This window comes from Panthera pardus, unplaced genomic scaffold (assembly GCF_024362965.1).
Source record: "Panthera pardus isolate Hobbes unplaced genomic scaffold, ASM2436296v1 HiC_scaffold_27, whole genome shotgun sequence".
NCBI classification, from domain to species: Eukaryota; Metazoa; Chordata; class Mammalia; order Carnivora; family Felidae; genus Panthera; species Panthera pardus.
The window spans coordinates 8,016,621-8,037,861 of NW_026526843.1; the positions used below are offsets into that span (position 1 = coordinate 8,016,621).

Below are 21,241 nucleotides of genomic sequence, written 5' to 3' on the forward strand. Positions count from 1 at the left end.
GTCCCACATCCACTTACCCTCGGGCTTCCGTCTTCTGAACTGCCACAGCCTTCCGGTCCGTACGGACGCTGTACAGTTCAGCCCTCAACCATCTACCGCTGTAACATTCTCTGTTTATTCGGTGGGCGTTAAGATCAGGTCTGCGTTTCCAACTAGAAGGCGGGCTCTTGGGAGTCCAAACTGCCCCACAGACGCGGCCCGGTATCCAACGCATGTGAGACGCTCGATAAGGGATCATGCATCGGCCGATCGACGGGGAGTGCCGGCAGAGAAACTTAAACACAAACGATGCCTCGAATGTGAGCCCCATGAAGCCAGGGCTTAAAAAAACGTTTTCACTTCCGTATCCTCGGGGTCTAGAAGGGTGCCTGTCACGCAGCAGGCGCTTAATACGTATTTGATGAATTCACAAGGGTTGAGAAGCTCTTGCCAATCGATGATTAGTCCTAACTGAAGAAACAGCATTGCCGAAATTACGGTAAAGTTAAAAAAAAAAAAAAAAGCATACGATTAAATATAAAAAGTCAGGGGGCACCGAGGGGGACTCAGTCGGTTAAGCGTCCGACTTCGGCTCAGGTCACGATCTCACGGTTCGTGGGTTCAAGCCCCGTGTTGGGCTCTGTGCTGACAGCTCGGAGCCGGGAGCCTGCTTCGGATTCTGTGTCTCCCTCTCTCTCTGCACCACCCTTGCTTGCACACTGTCTCTCTCTGCGGCTCAAAAATGCATAAACGTTTACAAAAAAAATTTTTTTTTTAATTTTTTTTTTTTCAACATTTTTTATTTATTTTTGGGACAGAGAGAGACAGAGCATGAACGGGGGAGGGGCAGAGAGAGAGGGAGACACAGAATCGGAAACAGGCTCCAGGCTCCGAGCCATCAGCCCAGAGCCTGACGCGGGGCTCGAACTCACGGACCGCGAGATCGTGACCTGGCTGAAGTCGGACGCTTAACCGACTGCGCCACCCAGGCGCCCCAAAAAAATTTTTTTTTAAAAAAGACAGATGATTGTATTGAGGAGGGCACCTTTTGGGATGAGCACTGGGTGTTGTATGGAAACCAATTTGACAATAAATTTCATATATTGAAAAAAAATAAAAAATAAAAAAAAATAAAAAGACAGATGATTAAGGAAGAAAATCTCAACTCCCACGTGACTTGCCAGGAAACACCTATCGGCTAAAATAACATACACCCGTATCTGTCTGCAAAATTAAGCCCTGCGACTGTGAGGTGACCTGCGTACTTCAAATTCCACGTTTGTGGATTTCACTGAGTTTCTGTGCCCAGTCTGGGCAAAGTCTGCAACGGCTGGCCTGTCCCAGTACCGGTGCCTTTTGGTCTCCCCACAAAGCACCAGGACCTACGAATCAGACAGCAAGGAAGCACCAAAGAGCTGAGGGGTTTCACCGCTTTGCTGGCCGTTGGCTCTATCGTTTGAACTGTTTCATTGTCAATGGCGTAAATGACAAACACCATAAGCCACACTCACCTGTTTCACACCTCGCTCTAAAACGGGCTCTGCCGAAGGAACTCAGGAGAAGCAAGAAGGGGTGACAGATTGAAAGCCTCCAAGCCACCTGCCCGAAGACCCCCTTCCACCAGCTCATCAGGGTAGGAAGGATGTTGTGCCAAAGTGATTACCGTCTTCTTCGTTGAGAGATCACCCCCCACAACATCCTTGGCAAAGACTTTTGGCACCACCCCCCCCCCCCCCCCCGCTCACGGCCACATGTGAGTCACATTTTCAAAAGTAGGTCCTTTCAGAGATGCCCCATCAATGCCCTAACAGACGTCAAGCAGTTAATTTTCCTCCACCCGATCCCAAGCAAGATGTCCACGTGGGATACAATCCACGCACGGCAAGGTGGGTGCTTGCGAGCTCTCATAGCAGACACATGATGGAATGGCGCTTTCCACGGACACCCAGGTCTCTCAGCCTGACGGAACCCCGCCTGCAAGTGCCATTTCATCTCAAGCCCGTCATTTCTCACCATGGTCTCCTCGTTTGCCCCAGAATTCTTCACGTTCTTCACCGTGCCTCTCTCTGACAGGTGCACGTCTCCTGATGGAAAACTTCCCTCACCCATTTGGTCTGGTTTGGTTTTCTTTTTAGTTTATTCATTTTGAGAGAGAGAGAGACAGACAGCAAGTGACCCGCTATTTCAAGACCTGAGTCAAAGTCGGACGCTGAACTGACTGAGCCACCCAGGCGCCCCTCCTCAACCATTTGAATCCCCCTTGTCCTTGGGGGCCCGAACAACATCACTCCCTTCCACAGGGTCTGCCCCAAACACGGCACCTCAGGCTACAATGGGCTTCTTCTTCTGAACTCTGTATTATGTTCTAGACCCTGGAATCACTAAGCCGGATACCTCGAGGTATCGCTGTTAAATGCGGCGAGTTCCCACAATGCCAGGCATAGCACCCACCCTAGAGACAGTGAACAAGTACTTGCTGATCATTAGTCTTTGCTTTTCCACCTAAAAGCTAAACAGGTATTTCTTCCACCAGAAACACCTGCCCTTTTGGTATGCCTTCCCCCGAAGGAAAGACAGAGAAAAGGTCTTTTTTTTTTTTTTTCTGGCAGAACTTGATAAATCGGGGCTTATTTATTTTCCATCGCTTGGCAAAACAGATTCTTCTCCTTGAAGACGGTGATTCAGAGAAGGGAAGAACGTTGAAGGAAGCGAAGGTACCGCCTGGGATCACATTCGAGAATCAAAGTTACCGAGTCCTAATGTGTGCAAACGTCACGTCTTGAAAACCCAATGAAATCAAAAGAGTTTGGGTAACGTAAGAAATAAGAGGTGAGTGGAGGACTGGAAAAGCAGAAAAGGTCTTCCCTTCGACATTATGGGACCTAACTCGCATACCATTAACTGTCTTTTCTTTTTTTCTTTTTAATTTTTGAAAACCACGAAACAGGTAGTCCAGCTTGGCAGAAAGAAGTTGAGTAGATACTGTATTAGAAGAGACTCAGCTTTCTCCTTACCCTTACTTACACTCACTAAAGAGTCATTTCTCCGAATAAAAGTCAGCTCCTGATATTTTACATACAGACTCTTAGATACACAAGCTATCTAAAATAAACTTTAAAAACACGCATCCGGTCATTCTCCATTGGACAAATACTTACTGAGCCCCTGGGAGACGCCAGGCACTAAGGGAGACATTCGTTGTAGGATGAAAACAAAAAGGATAGTATGTAAAATGAAGCAAATAAAGAAGCCACCCATGCATGGGCTCACCAAGCACGAAACCATGGTTTTCCATCCTGTTGTCTTTCCTGAAAAGTAATTTTTCGATCCCAAATCAAAATTTTCCCCAATCCATAACACATTCCCAAACACCAGCATGTCTTCAAGGAATGCTATCACAACACTTGTGCCCCCAAAGAAGTGGTTACATTTCTTTTGTTGGTAAAATACTGGCTGCCAGACGCTTCTCACAAATTATTGGGAAATATCCTGTTTGCTGGAGACCTAGCCATGAAGAATAGACGAAGGGGCACCTGTGTGGCTCAGTCAGTTAAACGTCCGCCTTGGGCTCAGGTCATGATCTCCTGGTGCATGAGTTCAAGCCCCACGTCGGGCTCTGTGCTGACAGCTTGGAGCCTGGAGCCTGCTTCGGATTCTGTGTCTCCCTCTCTCTCTGCCCCTTCCCCGCTCATGCTCTGTCTCTCTCTCTCTCTTTCTCAAAAATAAATAAACATTTTTTAAAAATAGACGAATTACAAGATGAAATGTTCAGGCCTGCTTCTCAGGCTGGGCTCTTCATAAAAGATGCTAAGAGCTTAACACCTTAAACATGCCTTGTAAAATGACGTCCGCACTTCCAAGGGTAGAGAAACGTGTCTGCTATTGTCCAGGGTGAGACAAGCCCTTAATAACCGTGTCACTCACTGCTTTGCAAAGTGCTGTTTCCACCTTTCCCTTAATTTAATCCTTCCTTTTCCCTGTTGCCCTTTTCAATCCCTCAACTGATACGGCTGATCTCTGTAATAATATTCAAGTTCCCAAGAAAGTATAAAGCTGGGATTTGACTCTATTTGTCTAAGCAGAACTTAATTAGGAAGGCAGATCTTCTGCCAGAAGGCAAATAGAAATGATGGGTGGCTCTATGTTCTCTCGGATGAGCCAGCTCTCTGAACCCACACACCCCTCTGTGTGATGGGGTCCAGTTCGCCGGGGTCTGCCTGAGCCCAGAGCTAAGCAGACAGATGTCTGGTGCCCTAAGTCTTTCTTCCAGATGAAATGCAGATATGGAGCAGCTTATGAACCGGGTGGACATCTATCCCCTCTAAAAAGCGGGTAAGCAGAGGCCCTGAAAAACTAGCAAGTGCCCTCACCCTTCTTCATTTGCAATTCAAAGGCCAGACCTTGGGCATCTTTTCCCTAGGAACTCCAAAGTCATCACCCCTCACACTGATCCCTGGGGGCTCCCGCTACGGGATAACATATGACCAGAGTAGGAGGGGGCTGGAGTAGGGGATAGCTGGCCTACATTGTGTGGTTTTAGTAAAGAGCTATATTGTGTTCTGTTGCCCCCCGAAACGGCCTGGATTACAATCAACGTTAAAACCAAATTAGAGGGGTGCCTGGGCGGCTCAGTCGGTTGAGTGTCCAACTCTTGATTTTGGTCAATTCATGATTCCAGGGTGTGGGATCAAGTCCTTCCCGTCCACAGGGTCTCAGCGTGAAGCCTGCTTGAGATTCTCTCTCTCTCTCTCTCTCTCTCTCTCTCTCTCTCTCTCTCTTTCTCGCTCTCTCCCTCTGCCCCTCCCCTACTTGTACTCTCTCTCTCTTTCTAAAATAAAAAAAAAATTTTTTTTGAGTGAGATTTAAAACAAGATAACTTGTATATCTCCCAGCAGAAAGATTCAATTGATCAAATTTTCTAACAAAACACATTCCCTTTGGTATTATCAATATATATTCAACCCAGGGGCGCCTGGGTGGCTCAGTCGGCTGAGCATCGGACCTCGGCTCAGGTCATGATCTCACAGCTGGAGTTCAAGCCCCGCAACGGGCTCTGTGCTGACAGCTCAGAGCCTGGAGCCTGCTTTGGATACTGTCTCCCTCTCTCTCTGCCCCTCTCCCACTCATGCCATGTCTCTCTCTGTCTCTCAAAAATAAACATTTTTAAAAAAATTTTTTTAAAATATATATATTCAACCCAATTCAGAAATGACATGCTTCCTTTTTAAGTACTGCCTACCGTGGTTTTTTGTATAGAGGCAATTGGTTTTGATTTCCCCCCTCAACTATGCCCAATTCATCAGTTTTATTACTTATTTCCCAGGGGCAAGGGAAAATGTTTTTTGTCAGTCATCACCAAACATAGAAAGCCATTTGTCGAATTGTTTAACTAAAACAACAAGCAAAAAAACAAAAACAAAACAAGCATCTTGCTCTGGAGTGTATTTTTATTTTTTTAAACCTTTTTTAAAAATTATTATATTTTATTTTATTTTTGAGACAGAGAGAGACAGAGCAGGAGCAGGGGAGGGGCAGAGAGAGAGAGGGAGACACGGAATCCGAAGCAGGCTCCAGGCTCCGAGCTGTCGGCACGGAGCCCGACGCGGGGCTCGAACTCACAGACTGTGAGATCAGGACCTGAGCTGAAGTCGGACGCTTAACCGACTGAGCTACCCCGGCGCCCCTGGAGTGTATTTTTAAGTTTCAAGCTACTGTAATTAAGAAATGAATATGTTGGTCTTAAAAGACACAAAAGTTAAACTATCTCCTCCAGGTAATCAATGTGAGAAACTGAAAATATTCCTTTTTCACGTTCTTCTAGCTCATGCCTAGACTAGAAAAGAGTGAAAAGCATTCCTGATTTTTTCGACTCCAAGAGGAATCCGTCCAAATGGTTTCTATTCCTCGCACACAAAATGGCGGCTGAGGAAGTTCCTGTGGTCCACAACTGAATAATTCGTAGTCTCCGAAGAATTCGGTGGTTTTGTCTTCTCCAGGTCCTCCTTGGAATGAGAGCCCCACACACATTTCTAGTCCTGAGTTCTTACAAAGGAAACCATATACGAATTGTCTTCAGCAGTTAAAACTTGGCCACGCTAAGCATCGAGAACAACAGTAAGACAACCAGCCAGAGACCTTAATGTGAACTTTCATAACCAGTTCATAAAACTCTTAAGATTGCACATAAATTGACAGAAATGACAGTTAACGTTTCCGACCTCTGCTCCGGGGATATCACTGAGCCACGATATCACGGAAATTTCAACCGTCTTCACGTAGCCTTCCGAATAAAATACGTAAACAAATTAAATAGGACATAGGAATAATTTTAAACACACTTCAACACACTCTCATCTAAATTCAAATTGTTTTCTGTGATGTGAGGCACAGAGAATTTCAAGTACAAGTGAAAAGAAGAAGCACTTCAATTAGTGAATGAACGATATTAATAACGGGCAAAGGACTGATGTCTGCTGGTAAAGACAAGGAGGGCTGCCACTATTCATCCATAGTTTCCAGAAAATGCTCAACTTTGTTTTGCCTTCAGAAGAGGGCTGTTAAGTATTAGAAAATATGTGGAGATTTTACCATCAACTTCACTTTTTTTTTTTTAATTTTTTTTTTAATGTTTATTTATTTTTGAGAGAGAGAGAGACAGAGCATGAACGGGGGAGGGGCAGAGAGAGAGGGAGACACAGAATCGGGAGCAGGCTCCAGGCTCCGAGCCATCAGCCCAGAGCCCGACGCGGGGCTCGAACTCACGGACTGCGAGATCGTGACCTGAGCTGAAGTCAGACGCTTAACCGACTGAGCCACCCAGGAGCCCCCATCAACTTTACTTTTAAAAAATGTTCTTTTCCAGGGCCGTCTGGCTGGTTCAGTCAGTTAAGCATCTGACTTTTGGTTTGGGCTCAGGTCAGAATCTTGCAGTTTGTGGGTTGGAGCCCCACATCGTGCTCTGTGCTGACAGTGCAGAGCCTGCTTGGTACTCTCTCTCTCTCCCTCTCTCTCAAAATAAATTTTAAAAAAACCTTTAAAAAAGGTTTTTTTCCCAAAATCATGCGGTCTCTGTCCAATAAATCATGGAACTAAGGAACAAGATGGCTGGATTTTGTTTTCCTGTTTTAAGGTTCCTCCCTGTTTAAATTCTCAAAGTAACTGGTGTAAAAGCTCAGAAATCTGGGAGAAGCTATCATTTTACAGAGGCCACAGTCTACCCCTGCCTGTGTCCCAGTTGGGTTTTTTGTTTGTTTGTTTTTACTTTTTTTTTTAAGTTTATTTATTTTGAGAGAGAGAGAGAGAGAGAGAGACAGCATGAGCAGGGAAGGGGCAGATAGAGAGAGAGAGAGGGAGAGAGAGAATCCCAAGAAGGTTCCACGATGTCAGCGCAGAGCCCAACGCAGGGTTTGATACCAAGAACTGTGAGATCGTAACCTGAGCTGAAATCGAGATTCGGAAGCTTAACCGACTGAGCCACCCGGGCGCCCCTGTATCCGAGTTGTTTTTAATGTTAAGATTTCAAAAGAAGATCTTCTCTCTAAAGCATGACTCACTTCTTAATAGACTTTGCTTAACACGGCTAAAGACTTAAGCAAAAAAAATTTTTTTTGATAACGCAATGTTATCATTTGCAAATAATCGTCTACTGGGGGGGGGGTTGCCTGACCCCACGCCAAAAGGCCCCGGGTGGTTATGTATTTGGGGGTCTGCTCTTTTTAGAGTTTTCCTGGCTCCTTCCCTGACACGCTGTTGACTTCATTGCCTCCATGTGGTACATGGACGTGAACTCTCTCTACCCCTGCCGGTACGTCTAGTCCCCAGCAGCCCCCCACTTCTCCCTTTATCACGACCTTCTATCCAGATGCTGTTCCCCAGTTTACAAAGTGCTTCCACAAACCTTATCTCATCTAATATAATTTTCTATTTCTAATCCGTTTAGGGATGAGCAACCAGATGACCCATAATGCCAACGAGCTCAGTTAGATAAGTAAAAGTCATCAGGCTCCGAGTGGGATCCTGAAGCAGTCTCCCAGGAATAGAGCGCGTAAGCCTTAAGGCAACGATGCGGTATCTCTCTGCAGCCCAGACTTTCCCTCACCGTTCAGTCATTCTACTGATCACTCACTTCATAAACAGTTCCTGAGTACCTGCTACGCGTACCTGTTAAACTGAGGGCTGGGATTATGAGAATGATCAAACCCAGGTTCCTGCCTTCGAGAAGCACCAAGACTAGGAGAGAGATCAACGTGTCCACAGTTCCCCATAGTGAGAATGGCCCATCAGCATTAAGACAGCTTGGCACAGGGGCGCCTGGGTGGCTCAGTCCGTTAAGCATCTGACTCTTGGTTTCAGCTCAGGCCGTGATCTCACAGTGGGTGAGTTCGAGCCCCAGGTCGGGTTCTGAGCTCTCAGGGCAGAGCCTGCTTGCGATTCTCTGTCTCCCTCTCCCTCTCTCTCTCTTCCCCTCACCCATTTGTGCTCTTCTCTCTGTCAAATAAATAAACATTTTTTTGAGTTAAAAAAAAGATAGCTTGGCACAAAGGATTACGAGAACGGGAATGATAGTCCCCCAATCCAGCAGAGAAGATTTTCCAGAAGCTCTCAAGCTGCGGAAGAAGCTTGGCATGTCTTTCTTTACGGTTCTCAGCTGGAGGTTGCTAGACTGCTGAACTCTAGATATACCACGGAAACGGTTCTCAAATCTGGCTGCACATTAGAACGACTGGGGGGACCTCTCGAAACAAAATAATTACAAGACACGGTGCCTTTGGGAAACTGTCGGGCGGTACCTACTCAAGCTGAACATATACCTACCCGATGACCCAGCTGTGCCATCCGTAGGTACAAACCCCACAGAAACGCGTACCAGAAGACATGCCCGAGGCCAGCACTGTCACAGCAACCAAAACCTGGAAACCACCATCAACAGGTGAACGGATAAACAAACCATGGGACGTCCACATGATGGGACAGTACCAGCAATGAAAAGAACGAGCCACTAGTATCCATAACATGGGTGACTTGTACAAATGTTACCCTGAGTGAAGGAAACCTTATATAAACGAGTACATGCTGTATAATTCCACTCATATAATGTGCCAAAGCAGAAAAAAAAAATGTATCTATTGTCTTAGAAGTCAGAGCCGTGGGGCCCACTGGTGAGGGGTGGTGACTAGGAAGGGGCACTGAAGGTGGTTTCTGGGTGCTGATCATGTTGTGTTTCTTTTTTTTTTAATTTTTTTATGTTTATTTATTTTCGAGAGAGAGAGAGAGTCAGAAGGTGAGTGGGGGGAGGGGCAGAGAGAGAGGGGGACACTGAATCCGAAGCAGGCTCCAGGCTCCCAGCTGTCAGCACAGAGCCCCGAGGTGGGGCTCGAACCCACGGACTGCGAGATCATGATGTGAGCTGATGTCGGACGCCTAACCCACTGAGCCACCCAGGCGCCCCAATGTTGTGTTTCTTAATTGGTGTGCTGATTATACAGATGTGTTCAATTCGTAAAGATTCGTCAAACTGTATACTTAGGATTTGTGCAGTTTCCTGAACTCATGTAATATTTCAATACCAAATTTATTTATTTATTTATTTACTTTTTAAATTTTTTTTTTTAATGTTTATTTATTTTTGAGACAGAGCATGAACGGGGGAGGGTCAGAGAGAGAGGGAGACACAGAATCAGAAGCAGGCTCCAGGCTCTGAGCTGTCAGCACAGAGCCCGACGCGGGGCTCGAACTCACAGACTGTGAGATCATGACCTGAGCTGAAGTTGGACGCTTAACTGACTGAGCCACCCCGGGCGCCCCTTCAATACCAAATTTATTTAAACATTAAAAAAAAAAAAGAAGAAATACCTAGGCCTGGGCCTCACCACAGGCCAATTAAGCTCAGCGGGGGGGGGGGGGGGGTTGGGGGGACCACAATGTCTGTATTTTGTAGAAGCACCCAGGTGGCTCTGATGTCCGGCCATATCTGAAAGCCAAGCAGCTTGGTGTTCCTATATTTATCAATAGCTCCTTTGTGGGGACAGCCTGGCACATGGCAAAGGGAATGAGCCCTGGAGTAAGGCCCATCAGCAGCGCCGTTCTGATTGGCGCATTTGCCCGGATCATCCCCAAACCTCAGTTTCCTCCACTGTGTAATGGGCACAACACCACCTCCCTGCCAGGACTGTCGGGAGGATTAAACAAGGTAATATGCCTAAAGTACCTAGCACAGTACCTAGAACACAGTAGGTGCTTGAGAAGCGGTAGGCACTCCACTCCTTTTCCTCCTTTGCATCTTAAGTTCGTAAGCACGGTGATGAGCGGGCCGCTGTAAAGGAACCAAATTCGCGCTCTCCAATTTCTCCTCCTGAATGAGTTTCTTTGTAAAGACTGAAGTAATATTATACTTGGACTGATGATGTCAAACAAATATCGGACATTTCCGGGCCCTGGTTTGCTGACTCTATTCGGCACCTGCTGTCCCCAAAGATGCATGGGGAGGACAAAGACAGCAGATAAATACAACAACCACAGACCCTCCTTTGGAAAGCTTTACTCCTGTCCTCACCCTTAAGCACAGCGCCAGCCCTGTGCGAGCAAAGACAAGGCCAAGATGTGAGTTGGCAGAAAGAATCGAAAAAATGAGTAGCTCAGAAGACATACCATCCATGAAATGTGCCAAATGAAACACTTTTGTATAAAAGTGTTTTAGGGGTGCCTGGGTGGCTCAGTCAGTTAAGCATCTGACTCTTGGTTTCGGCTCAGGTCATGATCTCACGGTTCATGGGTTCGAGCCCCGAATCAGGCTCTGCGCAGACAGCACGGAGCCTGCCTGAGAGTCTCTCTCTCTCTCTCTCTCTCTCTCTCTCTCTCTCTCTCTCTCGCTGCCCCTCTTCTGCTCTCTCTGCCTCTCAAAATAAATAAACTTAAAAAAATTTTTTTTAGCTTTAAAATGTCCTCTATTAGTAAAAACAAACCAAACAAACTCCTGGGTGGAGAGCAGAAGATCTATATTGGAGCTTTAATGCTACCACGGGTAAGCTGTCTGTATGACTTCGGTGAACTAACTTTTCCGTTTCTCTGGCAAACGAAGAGTAATGCCACCTCTCCTACACGCTTTTCCAAGGGCACGGCGAGTTTCAGATAAGGTTAAGTACAAGACATTCTGAAAAATTAAGCAGCAAAGAAACCCAAGCTGAGAATCCAAGCTGCAAATTTCACTTTGTTCCAAACTCCAATCACCAACCAGCACCACCCCCGGAGGCTGAGAACTCGCTGCTATGAACTCCTCCAAGCACACACCCAGAGCCTGGAGCCGGCTTATGTAAGAGTGAACTGCGGTACCGCCTGGCATGTAGCATAATACTTTGCTTCAGAGAAATCCTTGGAAATGCCTCAGCTGAAGTACAAGGGCAGGCCCTGGCCTTACGTTTCGGAGAGAGGTGCCCTCAGTCACAGAACACCAGGACCGTGGCTGGAGCAAATGATGTCATCCCAGCTCCCCTTACCGTGGTCAATGTCAAAATTAAGATAGGAAGTTCAAGGACAAATCGTGGGCTTTCCAGGCAAATAGAAGTTAGAAAGGCAGTTTGCACCTTAGGGTCTTGCAGTTTAAACTGTTAATACTTTGCAGAACCTCAACCGAAATCTACCCGTTTCGGTGATGGTTTTTAGGTTATATAAAGCTTTTTATTCACAAAAAGCTAAGTAGCCGCATAGACAAATATATTCCCGTATTCTATTTTTATTCCCGCTACACATTAAGAAAAGAAAAACAAATCATGTGAGTCACCCCTATAGCCCCAAACAATAACAAACCAAAAAATGAAAACAAGGTTTTTGAAGAGACAGAGATAAACTTGAGGGCTCTCCACTCGAGAGCTAAGAAACGAAATAGCTCAAATACCTGTTGGGTTCCTAAATGACTGGAAAATGAAAACTCGAAATTAACTACGGGCACGTCAGTACACCTTGTAGAGTACAGCCACAAACCCTTCCTGCGACAGACCTGTGTACTCGACGCCAAAGATATCCCCAAACGTGCGGATGCCCGGGACTGAGGGGGTGGGGAGGGGGGAGGCATCAAATTAGTATCGAAAATAGTGCTGTTGACTCCCGCCCTGGTTCGGGAGGGGGGGGGGGCGGGAAGAAGGACTCCTGTCCGCTGCAAACCCGGCGGCCAGGGCCGGACAACTCGCCCCTAAGTTTGGCGCGTCCTCGCTCCGCGCCCTCGGCCCCCCGCCCCCCACTCCCGGCCCCCGGGATCCCAGGGCACCGCCAGGCCCTGGCCCGGCACCGACCCCGCGGCCGGGGCTGCGAGCCACGGCAGGGGGAGGAAGGGCGGCTCCTCTGCAACCCCGGTCCTGCGGCACCACCCCGGCCCTCGCGCTCTCCCCTTCCCCTGACCCCTAGCCCCCAGGCAGGTCACCTGGCTCGGCCGCTGCCCGCTGCTCCTCCCGCTGCTCGCTCGCTCGCTCCGGCCGCGCCGCCGCCGCCGCCGCCGCCTCCTGGAAGCGGCTCGCCCTCGCGAGTCACGGGGCCGGCGAGCGGGCGGGCGAGCCCGTGCCAAGGCTGCGGGAACCGCGCGCCCCGGCCGGAGCTGGGACCCTGCGCGGAGCGCGGCCGCCACCCGGGCGAAACTGGAGAGCTGGGGCTCGGCTCGCCCGGGCGGGGAGGGGCGGCTGCAACTTTGCTCCCGAACGCGGGCGAGGAGGGGGCGCCCGTCTCCAAACTCCGTGCCGCGCCCGCCACCTCTCCGGCCGAAGGATTTTCTTTATGCCTTTTTTTTTTTTTTTAAGATCTAAAGGGAAGCCAGATTCTCGCCCTCAAGTTCTTGCTTCCAGGGCCGTGCGGCTCGGCGGGCGGAGGAGCGCGGCGCCGAGCGGGGTGCGGGAGACGCTCCCGCCGGGTGCGCTGGCGGCGAGCCGGGCCGGGGCGCGCGGGGCGGCGGGGCGGGCGGGAGCGGCTTCCCGGGGACCCCGCTCGGCCGCCGCGCGCTGGCCCCTCCGGCCCGGAGCCGGAGCCGGGCAGGGAGAGCGGCCTGGAGGGACCGGGCCGGCGGCGGGGAACCGGTGACCCGGACCTGGATCGCCGAAGTAGGAACTGGAAGTGACAGCGGCAGGGCAGAGCAGCAGCAGCAGCCGCCGCCGCCGCCGCCGCCGCCGCCGCCGCTGCCGCCGCCGCCGCCGCCGCCCGGGTAGCCGTGGCAGCGGCAGAAGCCGCGGCGAAGCGGCGGCAGCATGCGCAGTGTGGCCGCCGCCTGCTCCGGCCGAGCCCGGGGCCCGCTGGCGCCCGGCCTGCCGCGGGCCACCGCCGGGGCCTCGGGCGGGAGTCCCGGCCTCCCGGACGCGCCCTTCCCGGTGGCCTTGCTTCCTCCTGCACCCCCGGACCCGACCAGGAACCCCCCCACCCCCACCCCCCAGCGCCGTGCGGAGCCGCTGAGACCGCCAGAAAGGAAGCGCTCTCCGTTGGCCCTCGGCATCCGTCCCTTCCCCAACTCTCCTGGATGCCCTTCCCGGGCTCTCTGATAACAGGACCCAAGTCGAATGGTCCCTCCGGGAGAGCCTCACCACGTTCGTGGGGGGGTGGGGGGGGGTATTTACCGCCTTCCTCGAAGTCTTTTTACAGAAAGACAATGCAGTCGGTAAAAGATGAGGCTGGCCAGAGCCCTGTCAGTTCCTGTAACTCATGGAAATTCCATTAGGAGTGTCAGATTTGCTCAACAGACCAAAAAAGAAAAACTTACCAAAATCCTCCTTAGTCTTCCCACTGGCACAAACTGAGCAGCTAAATATACAAAGCTTTGCCGGGCAGAAACTCCTGGAATTGGGCCAGTTAAAAACAGAGTGTCCAACAGTTAGACGTTACCAGTCCCTACTCTAGTCTCCTCTTTCACAGATGAGTCAACCGAGGCCTAGGGGAGGGGACTCTGACTTCACAGCGGTGGCAGACTGGGGCTTGAGGGAGGGTCTGATACCCATTACAGCTATTGGTTAGTCGTGTGACCTCATGCCTCACTCCTCCAAGATGGTTTTGCTCTCCTAGAGCTGGAGCGCTCTTAGGGGAGAGCCAGCCTTGACTCTTGGTCATCAGTGGACCTGCCTGCCTTCCAGAACTGCCTCCCTGCAGAGCAGCCCCTGGGAAATGGCAAATCGTCCATCCCACAGGCCCCACTTTGGGGACGGCACCCAGGCTGTTCCAGTGACAAGGCAGATGGAGTGACTCAGGGAGACAGGAGGCAGTGAGGGGGTGGGGGCAAAGAAAAACCATACTGATACCAGCTGGTACTGGAAAGAGAAGGAGAGAGAGAAGAAAGAAGGGAGGGAGAGAGAAAGAGAGAGAGAAAGACGCACTAAGTGAGCCACATGTACATTCAATGAAATCCCTCATGAACAAAACATCTCTTTATAAAAGTAGGCTTGGGGGCGCCTGGCTGGCTCACTCAGTGGAGCGTGCAACTCTTGATCGCAGGGTCGTGAGCTCCAGCCCCACGTTGGGTGTGGAGCCTACTTAAAAAAATAAAAAATAAATAAAAGTAGAGTTGGCCCAGGAGCAAAATAGGAGATAGCAGGGTAAACCTGGCGATGGGTTGGTAGTAAGGCGGGCAGGGGACAAAGCAGGAGTACGGGGGGCGGGGGGGGGATGAGGCCAGGAGGAAATCACAGAGGCCGTAGCCAAGAACAGCCCAGACAGGTATCAATCACTCAGGCCACTCTCAAATGATCGGAAAAACTGTATCTGTCCCTACACCTCCCAAGTTCAAAGGCAGAATGAAAATAAAACTACCATCGCTAGAATAGTGTTGTCAAAGGACTTCCTGGTCGCATTAGTGACACTCTACCTAGACATCAGGGTTTTTCCATGCGCTCTAGAACATTTTCTCTTGAGGCCTGAGTGTCTTCCCTGCCTTCTCCATTTCTACAAAAAAAGATCTAGTTGGTTCACAGGAAAGGAAATACAAATGGACCATAAAAGGGTCAGAAGATGCCCCAACTCACCAGGAATCATGAAATTCAAATTACAGCAGTAAATCAAATACCATTTTCACCCAACATTTGAGCAAACATTGAAGATAAATAATACCCAGTGCTGCCCGGGACATGAGGAAGAAGGCACTTCCTACTCTACTGGTGGGGGTATAACTTCACAGGGCATTTTTATAGGGATTTGAGAACAGCTATCAAATTTGACACAGTAATTCCATTTCTATGAAGAAAGACGTTTCAAGAATAATCACAGATGTACACAAATCTATCTCTATGTGCACATACTACAACATGACCCACTCACTGGGATTTATCCCAGCACTGCAAGATGGAACTAACATATGAAAATCAATCAGAGTAATACAACATATCAATATAATAAACCAACGGTCACCTTAACAGATACAGAAAAAGCATTTGACAAAATCCGGCACCGTTTCATGACAAAACAAAAGACAAAACAAAAAACAAAACTCAAAAAAACTCAAAAAACTAAGAATAGAAGGGGAACTCCTTCAACCTGATACAGGGCATCGATGAAAAACCCACAGCTAACATCCTACTTAATGATGAAAGACTGAAAGCTTCCCTCTAAGTTTAAGAACAACACCAGGCTGTCCACTTTAATCACTTCTATTCAACATTGTTCTGAAGGTTCTAACCAGGCAAATTAGGCAAGAAAATGAAGTAAAAGGCATCCAGATTGGTAAAGGAGGAAGTAAAACTATCTGTGTGCGCAGATGACATAATCTTGTACAGGAAAACCACAAGGAATCCAAAAAACTATTCAAACTAATAAATAAGTTACACAAAGTTGAAGGATACAAGATCGATATGCAAAAGCCAATTGCATTTCTACACGCTTGCAGTGAGCAATCCAAATATGAAATTAAGAAAACAATTCCATTTACAACAGCATCGAAAGGAATCAAATACTTTGGAATAGATTGGACCACGGAGGTACAACACGTGCACACTAGAAACTACAGAACAATGTTGAATGACATGTTAAAAAGCCCAAATAAGTGGAAAGACATCCTGTGTCCATGGATCACAAGACTTAATATTGTTAATGTGGCAATACTTCCAAAGCCATCTACAGATTGTACACAATCCCTATCAAAATGCCAGCTGGGTTGTTGGGTTTTTTTGGGTTTTTGTTTTGTTTTGTTTTTCACAAATGGACAGGCTGATCCTAAAATCCATATGGGCACACAAGGGATCCAGAATAGCCAAAATGATTTGGAAAATGGAGAACAAATTTGGAAGGCTCATGCTTTCTGATTTGAAAACTTACTACACAGCTACATTAATCGAGTGGGGGAAGGAATGGTCTTTTCAACAAATAGTGTTTCAGAGAATATGGTTGGACGCCTACCTCACACCATACACAAAAAGTAACTCAAAACGAATCGAAGACCTAAAGGTAAGAGCTTAAACTATAACACTCTTAGAAGAAAACATAAGGGTAAATCTTTACGACCTCGCATCAGGCAATGATTTTTTAGATACGACACCCAAAACGCAAGCAACAACAACAAAATAGATCAATTTGACTTCATCGAATTTTTTAGAGAATCTTTTCTTTAATGTTTATTTATTTATTTTGAGGGGCGGGGAGGGAGGGCCAGAGAGAGAGGGAGAGAGAATCCCAAGCAGGTTCTGTGCAGGCCTGAACTCAAAAACCATGACGTCATGACCTGAGCAAAAATCAAGAGTCAGACACTTAACTGACTGAGCCCATCCAGGCGCCCCTGACTTCATCAAACTTAAAAAACTTGTGTGTTTCAAAAGATACCATCGGGGTGCTTGGCTGGCTCAGTTGGAAGACCCTGCGCGCCTGGATCTCAGGGTCATGAGTTTAAGCCCCACGTTGGGGATGGAGAGTCCTTAAATAAATAAAACTTGAAAAAACAGATACTATCAAAGTCAGGAGGTGCTTCAGCGAGTGCTTTGTTTTTTAGATGTCTCAGCAAACCTCCCTGACCACTTACTAGCTGTGCGATCTTCTAGACACCCTCGGACACTACTGCCATATGAGCACACAAAGACGGAGGTCCCTTGGAGAGGCCCGCTGGACCCCTAGAGATTCAGAAGGCAGCAACTCTTTTTTTTTTTTTAACATTTATTTATTTTTGAGACAGAGAGAGAGAGAGCATGAACAGGGGAGGTTCAGAGAAAGAGGGAGACACAGAATCTGAAACAGGCTCCAGGCTCTGAGCTGTCAGCACAGAGCCCGACGCGGGGCTTGAACCCACGGACCACGAGATCATGACCTGAGCCGAAGTCGGCCGCTTAACCGACTGAGCCACCCAGGCGCCCTTGGAAGGCAGCAACTCTTTAATGGGGCTACCATACCCCACAGCCAGCACTCGAACTGTCATTCTGCTGTATCTCTGGCTTCATTTTTCTGCATTTCCCAGCTGACCATTTCAAACTGGCACTCTCTCTTTTGATAAATAATAATGTGTTCTGGGCAACAGTCAAGCCCTACTCTCCTTGCGTTTTGTACATTAACAGCTTTATGGCATTAATCAAAATCTATTAAGTATGTCCTATACTAGGCACTGTTGCTAGGTAAGGTAGGCCTGAGAGATACTGTAGCTGAAGCGACGAGAGATGCAAACAACTTAAATGTCCATGGATGGATGGATGGATAAAAAAGATGTGGTATACGTACACAATCAAGTATTATTCAGCCACGACAAAAGGAGCGTATCTTGCCACCTGTGACAACACGGATGGCCCCTGGGCACATTACGCTAAGTTAGAGAAGTCACAGAAAGACAAGTAGTGTGTGACCTCACTTACATGTAGAATCTAAAAAAGTCAAACTCGAAAAACTGGGAGTAAAATGGTAGTTACCACGGGATGAAAAGCGATATGGTTTAAGGCACAAACTTGGGGTGCCTGGGTGGCTCAGTCGGTTAAGCGTCCGACTTCAGCTCAGGTCATGATCTCCCGGTTCGTGGGTTCGAGCCCCGCGTCGGGCTCTGTGCCGACCGCTCGGAGCCTGGAGCCTGCTTCGGATTCTTTCTCTCTCTGTCTGCCCCCCCCCCCCAATCTGTCTCTCAAAATAAAATAAATAAGCATTTAAAAAAAAAGAAAGATTTGTATCCGAAGTGGGTGAAAATATTTTAAGCATTGGTACTTACAGGAGTAAGCTTTATTTATCAGAAAAATCCACTTTTGTGAAACGACTCATTCTCCAATAATGCCGGCTAGACCCAGGAGGTGTTTCTGTATCATCTAGTATTCTTAGAACTGCAAAGCAGCTCAGGATACCTTCTGGCAGCTTCATAGTGCAGAAATCATTGGCACCCTCACCGTGTTTTTATTTGTCAAATAAAAAAGAAAATACCATGATCTGTTCCGTAGAAGACATTATTCTAGAAGATACATACAGTCGTCCCAGGCTCCACTTACCTCAAAAACCATACACACACACGTGCCCGTGCATACACACGCAGCTAAAATTGGGCAACAGGGACACCTGGAACACGATATTCTGAGACAAGCGTAGCCTGATGCTGTGGCTAGCTTTAGGAAAAAATCCTGAAGCAAGCCAAGTTTTATCCGGGGCAAAGCGACTTGCATTACTACTAATAACGATAGCTAACACTTGGAGGATAGTTACTATGTACGAGGCACTCTTCTGGGGACATGAATTCATTGGCATCTTACACTGATCCGATGAGATGTGTGCTGCTATCCTTCCCATTTTACAGGTGGGGAGACTAAGGCGTAGTCAAGTAGCATGCCCAAAGCCACAAAGCTACTAGTAAGAAGAGAACTGAGATTTGGACCCAAGCAATCCAGCATCGGAGGGCATGATCAACCCACTACTAATAATTCTCCACAAATAACACTGCTAATACATGTCTATACTTCTTATGTCCCTGGTTCTCCGCTGAGGACTGTACATACATTATCTCACAGATCTTTTTCAGGTTGGAGCTCTTAGTTCTAAATTATTATGTAGTATCTCATTTAATCCTTAAAACAGCCCCATGAAGTAGTAATTATTGTGTCCGTTGTACAGATCAAAATACTGAGGCACATACCCAAAGGGGGGAAAAGCACAAATTCAAAAAGATATGCATCCATATGTTTATTGCAGCATTATTTACAATAGTTAAGATATGGAAGCCACCCAAGTGTCCACTGATAGAAGAATGGACACAGAGGTGTATATGAACCATTAAAAAAAGAATGGGGGTGCCTGGGTGGCTCAGTGGCTCAGTCAGTTAAATGCTCGACTCTTGATTTTTGGCTCAGGTAATGATCTCAGGGTTCATGAGTTCAAGCCCCACGTCGGCTGCTTGGGAGTCTCTCCCTCTCTCTCCTCCCCTCCCCTGCTCGTGCTCTCTCTCTCTCTCCCTCTCAAAATAAACATTTTATTAAAAAAAAAAAAAAAAAGAACGAAATCTTGCCATTTGTGACAACACGGATGGACCCAGAGGGCATTATGCTAAGTGAAATAAGTCAAGACAAAGAAAGACCATTATCATATTATTTCAGTGATAACGTGGAATCTAAGAAACAAAACAAACAAAGCAGAAACCGACAAATACAGAGAACAAACCGGTGGTTGCCAGAAGGAAGGGAACTGGGGGGCTGGGTAAAATAGGTGAAGGTGGTTCAGAGGCACAAACTTCCAGTTATAAAATAAGTAAGTCACGAGGATGGAAAGTACAGCATGGGGAATATAGTCAATAATGAGATAGTAACGTTGTATTGTGTCGAACAGTAGCTATACTTAGAGTGATGAGCGCTGTGTAATACACAGAATTGGCAAATCACCATGTTGTACGCCTGAAACAAATACAATATGATATGGCAACTGTACTTCCATTTTCAAAACTACAATCTTTTTTAAATGAATGTATAAGACTTCAGCATCATTTGAATGTACTATAATTTATTTATTTGACTACTCCCCTATTGCTAGATATTGACGTTGTTTCCCTGGTTTTTACTTCTGCACATAAAGACGTGATACACACACGCGCACACACACACACACACACACACACACACGTTGAGGAACAGAAAAGTTAAGTAATTCAACACTCAGGCAAAGTATCACCTCCTTTCCAGCAACGCCCCCATATGTACTGTAAGGATCCATATAACATAACATAATGCGATGTAATTTCATATACAACTTCTACCACAGGCCCACGTTTTCTCAGCTTTCCAAGGCTTCTGTTCTAAAGGGTTAATGGGAGGGGCGCCCGGGTGGCTGGGTCGGTTTAAGGGACCGACTTTTGATTTTGTCTCAGGTCATGATCTCACGGTTCATGGGATCAAGCCCCAAGCTGGGCTCTGTGCTGAGCAGGAAGCCTGCTTTGGGATTCTCTCTCTCCCTTTCTCTCTGTCCCTCCCCCACTCACACTCTTTCTCCCTCTCTCAAAATAAATAAACATTTTTTTAAATGCCCTTAAAGTGTTAATGGGAAAAAGTGACAATATACTTTCCTCTCTTCCCAGCTCAGGGGGATTATGGTCAAGGCTTGGATGCTGTATTAAAAGATAATCATATTCCGGGGTGCCGGGGTGGCTCAGTCGGCTGAGCGTCCTACTCTTGATTTCGGCTCCAGGCATGATCTCGCGGTTCGTGAGTTCGAGCCCCGCGCTGTCAGCACAGAGCCTGCTTGGGATTCCCTGTCCCTCTCTCTGCCCCTCCTCTCCTCTCTCTCAGAATAAATAAATAAACTTGAAAAAAAAACACCCTATTTAAAAAAAAAAAAAAAAATATATATATATATATATATATATATATATATATATATATATATATATATCACATTCTGAGTTTTAGATTTTGTTTTCTTTTGCTTCGGAACTGGTTTCTGGAAAAGACAGACTGACGAGCCACCACTGGAGACCACCAATCTTAACCACGGTTTCCCTAAAGCGCTACCTCTGTTCAAGAGTCAGAGTCAACCAAGCGCTTTTAGTACAACAGCATCTTCCTTAGCAGGGCCTGGGCGGGCTTACCTCCACCTGAAGGCTTGCACATCCTTTCAGGAAGTCACTGATGTTGTTGAGGCAGTCAGCTTCGGTTTGCGGCTCCAAACAGAACTAGAGAAACACAGTCAAGCGTCACTTGGATGCTGGCATCCCATGCCAAGCACGCCACGTTCCTCATTTGCTGATAATCAGAGAGGTAGGCTTTTTAAGGCAGGGGCAACACCGCTGTCAATCCAGGAAGAGAACTAACCACCGGAGGAAGTGATGCAAAAGTCTAAACGGTCGGTCCCGTTTCAAATGTCACTAAACCTCTAGTCC

General features: G+C 47.5%; 1 protein-coding gene across 6 annotated transcripts in view; it reads right to left on the reverse strand.

Moving 5' to 3' along the window:
- Positions 1 to 21,241, reverse strand: part of ARHGEF6 (Rac/Cdc42 guanine nucleotide exchange factor 6) — a 101,226-nt gene that overhangs the window by 78,600 nt on the left and 1,385 nt on the right. For 4 of the 6 annotated variants that reach the window (XM_019421509.2, XM_019421508.2, XM_019421505.2 and 1 more), the window contains exon 2: positions 20,951 to 21,034. In XM_019421509.2, coding sequence (XP_019277054.2) covers positions 20,951 to 21,034 — 84 coding nt within the window. Of the gene's footprint in view, positions 1 to 12,391; positions 12,723 to 13,708; positions 13,810 to 20,950; positions 21,035 to 21,241 lie in introns of those variants that run through there. The other 2 variants (XM_019421510.2, XM_053891326.1) reach the window with 2 other exon arrangements.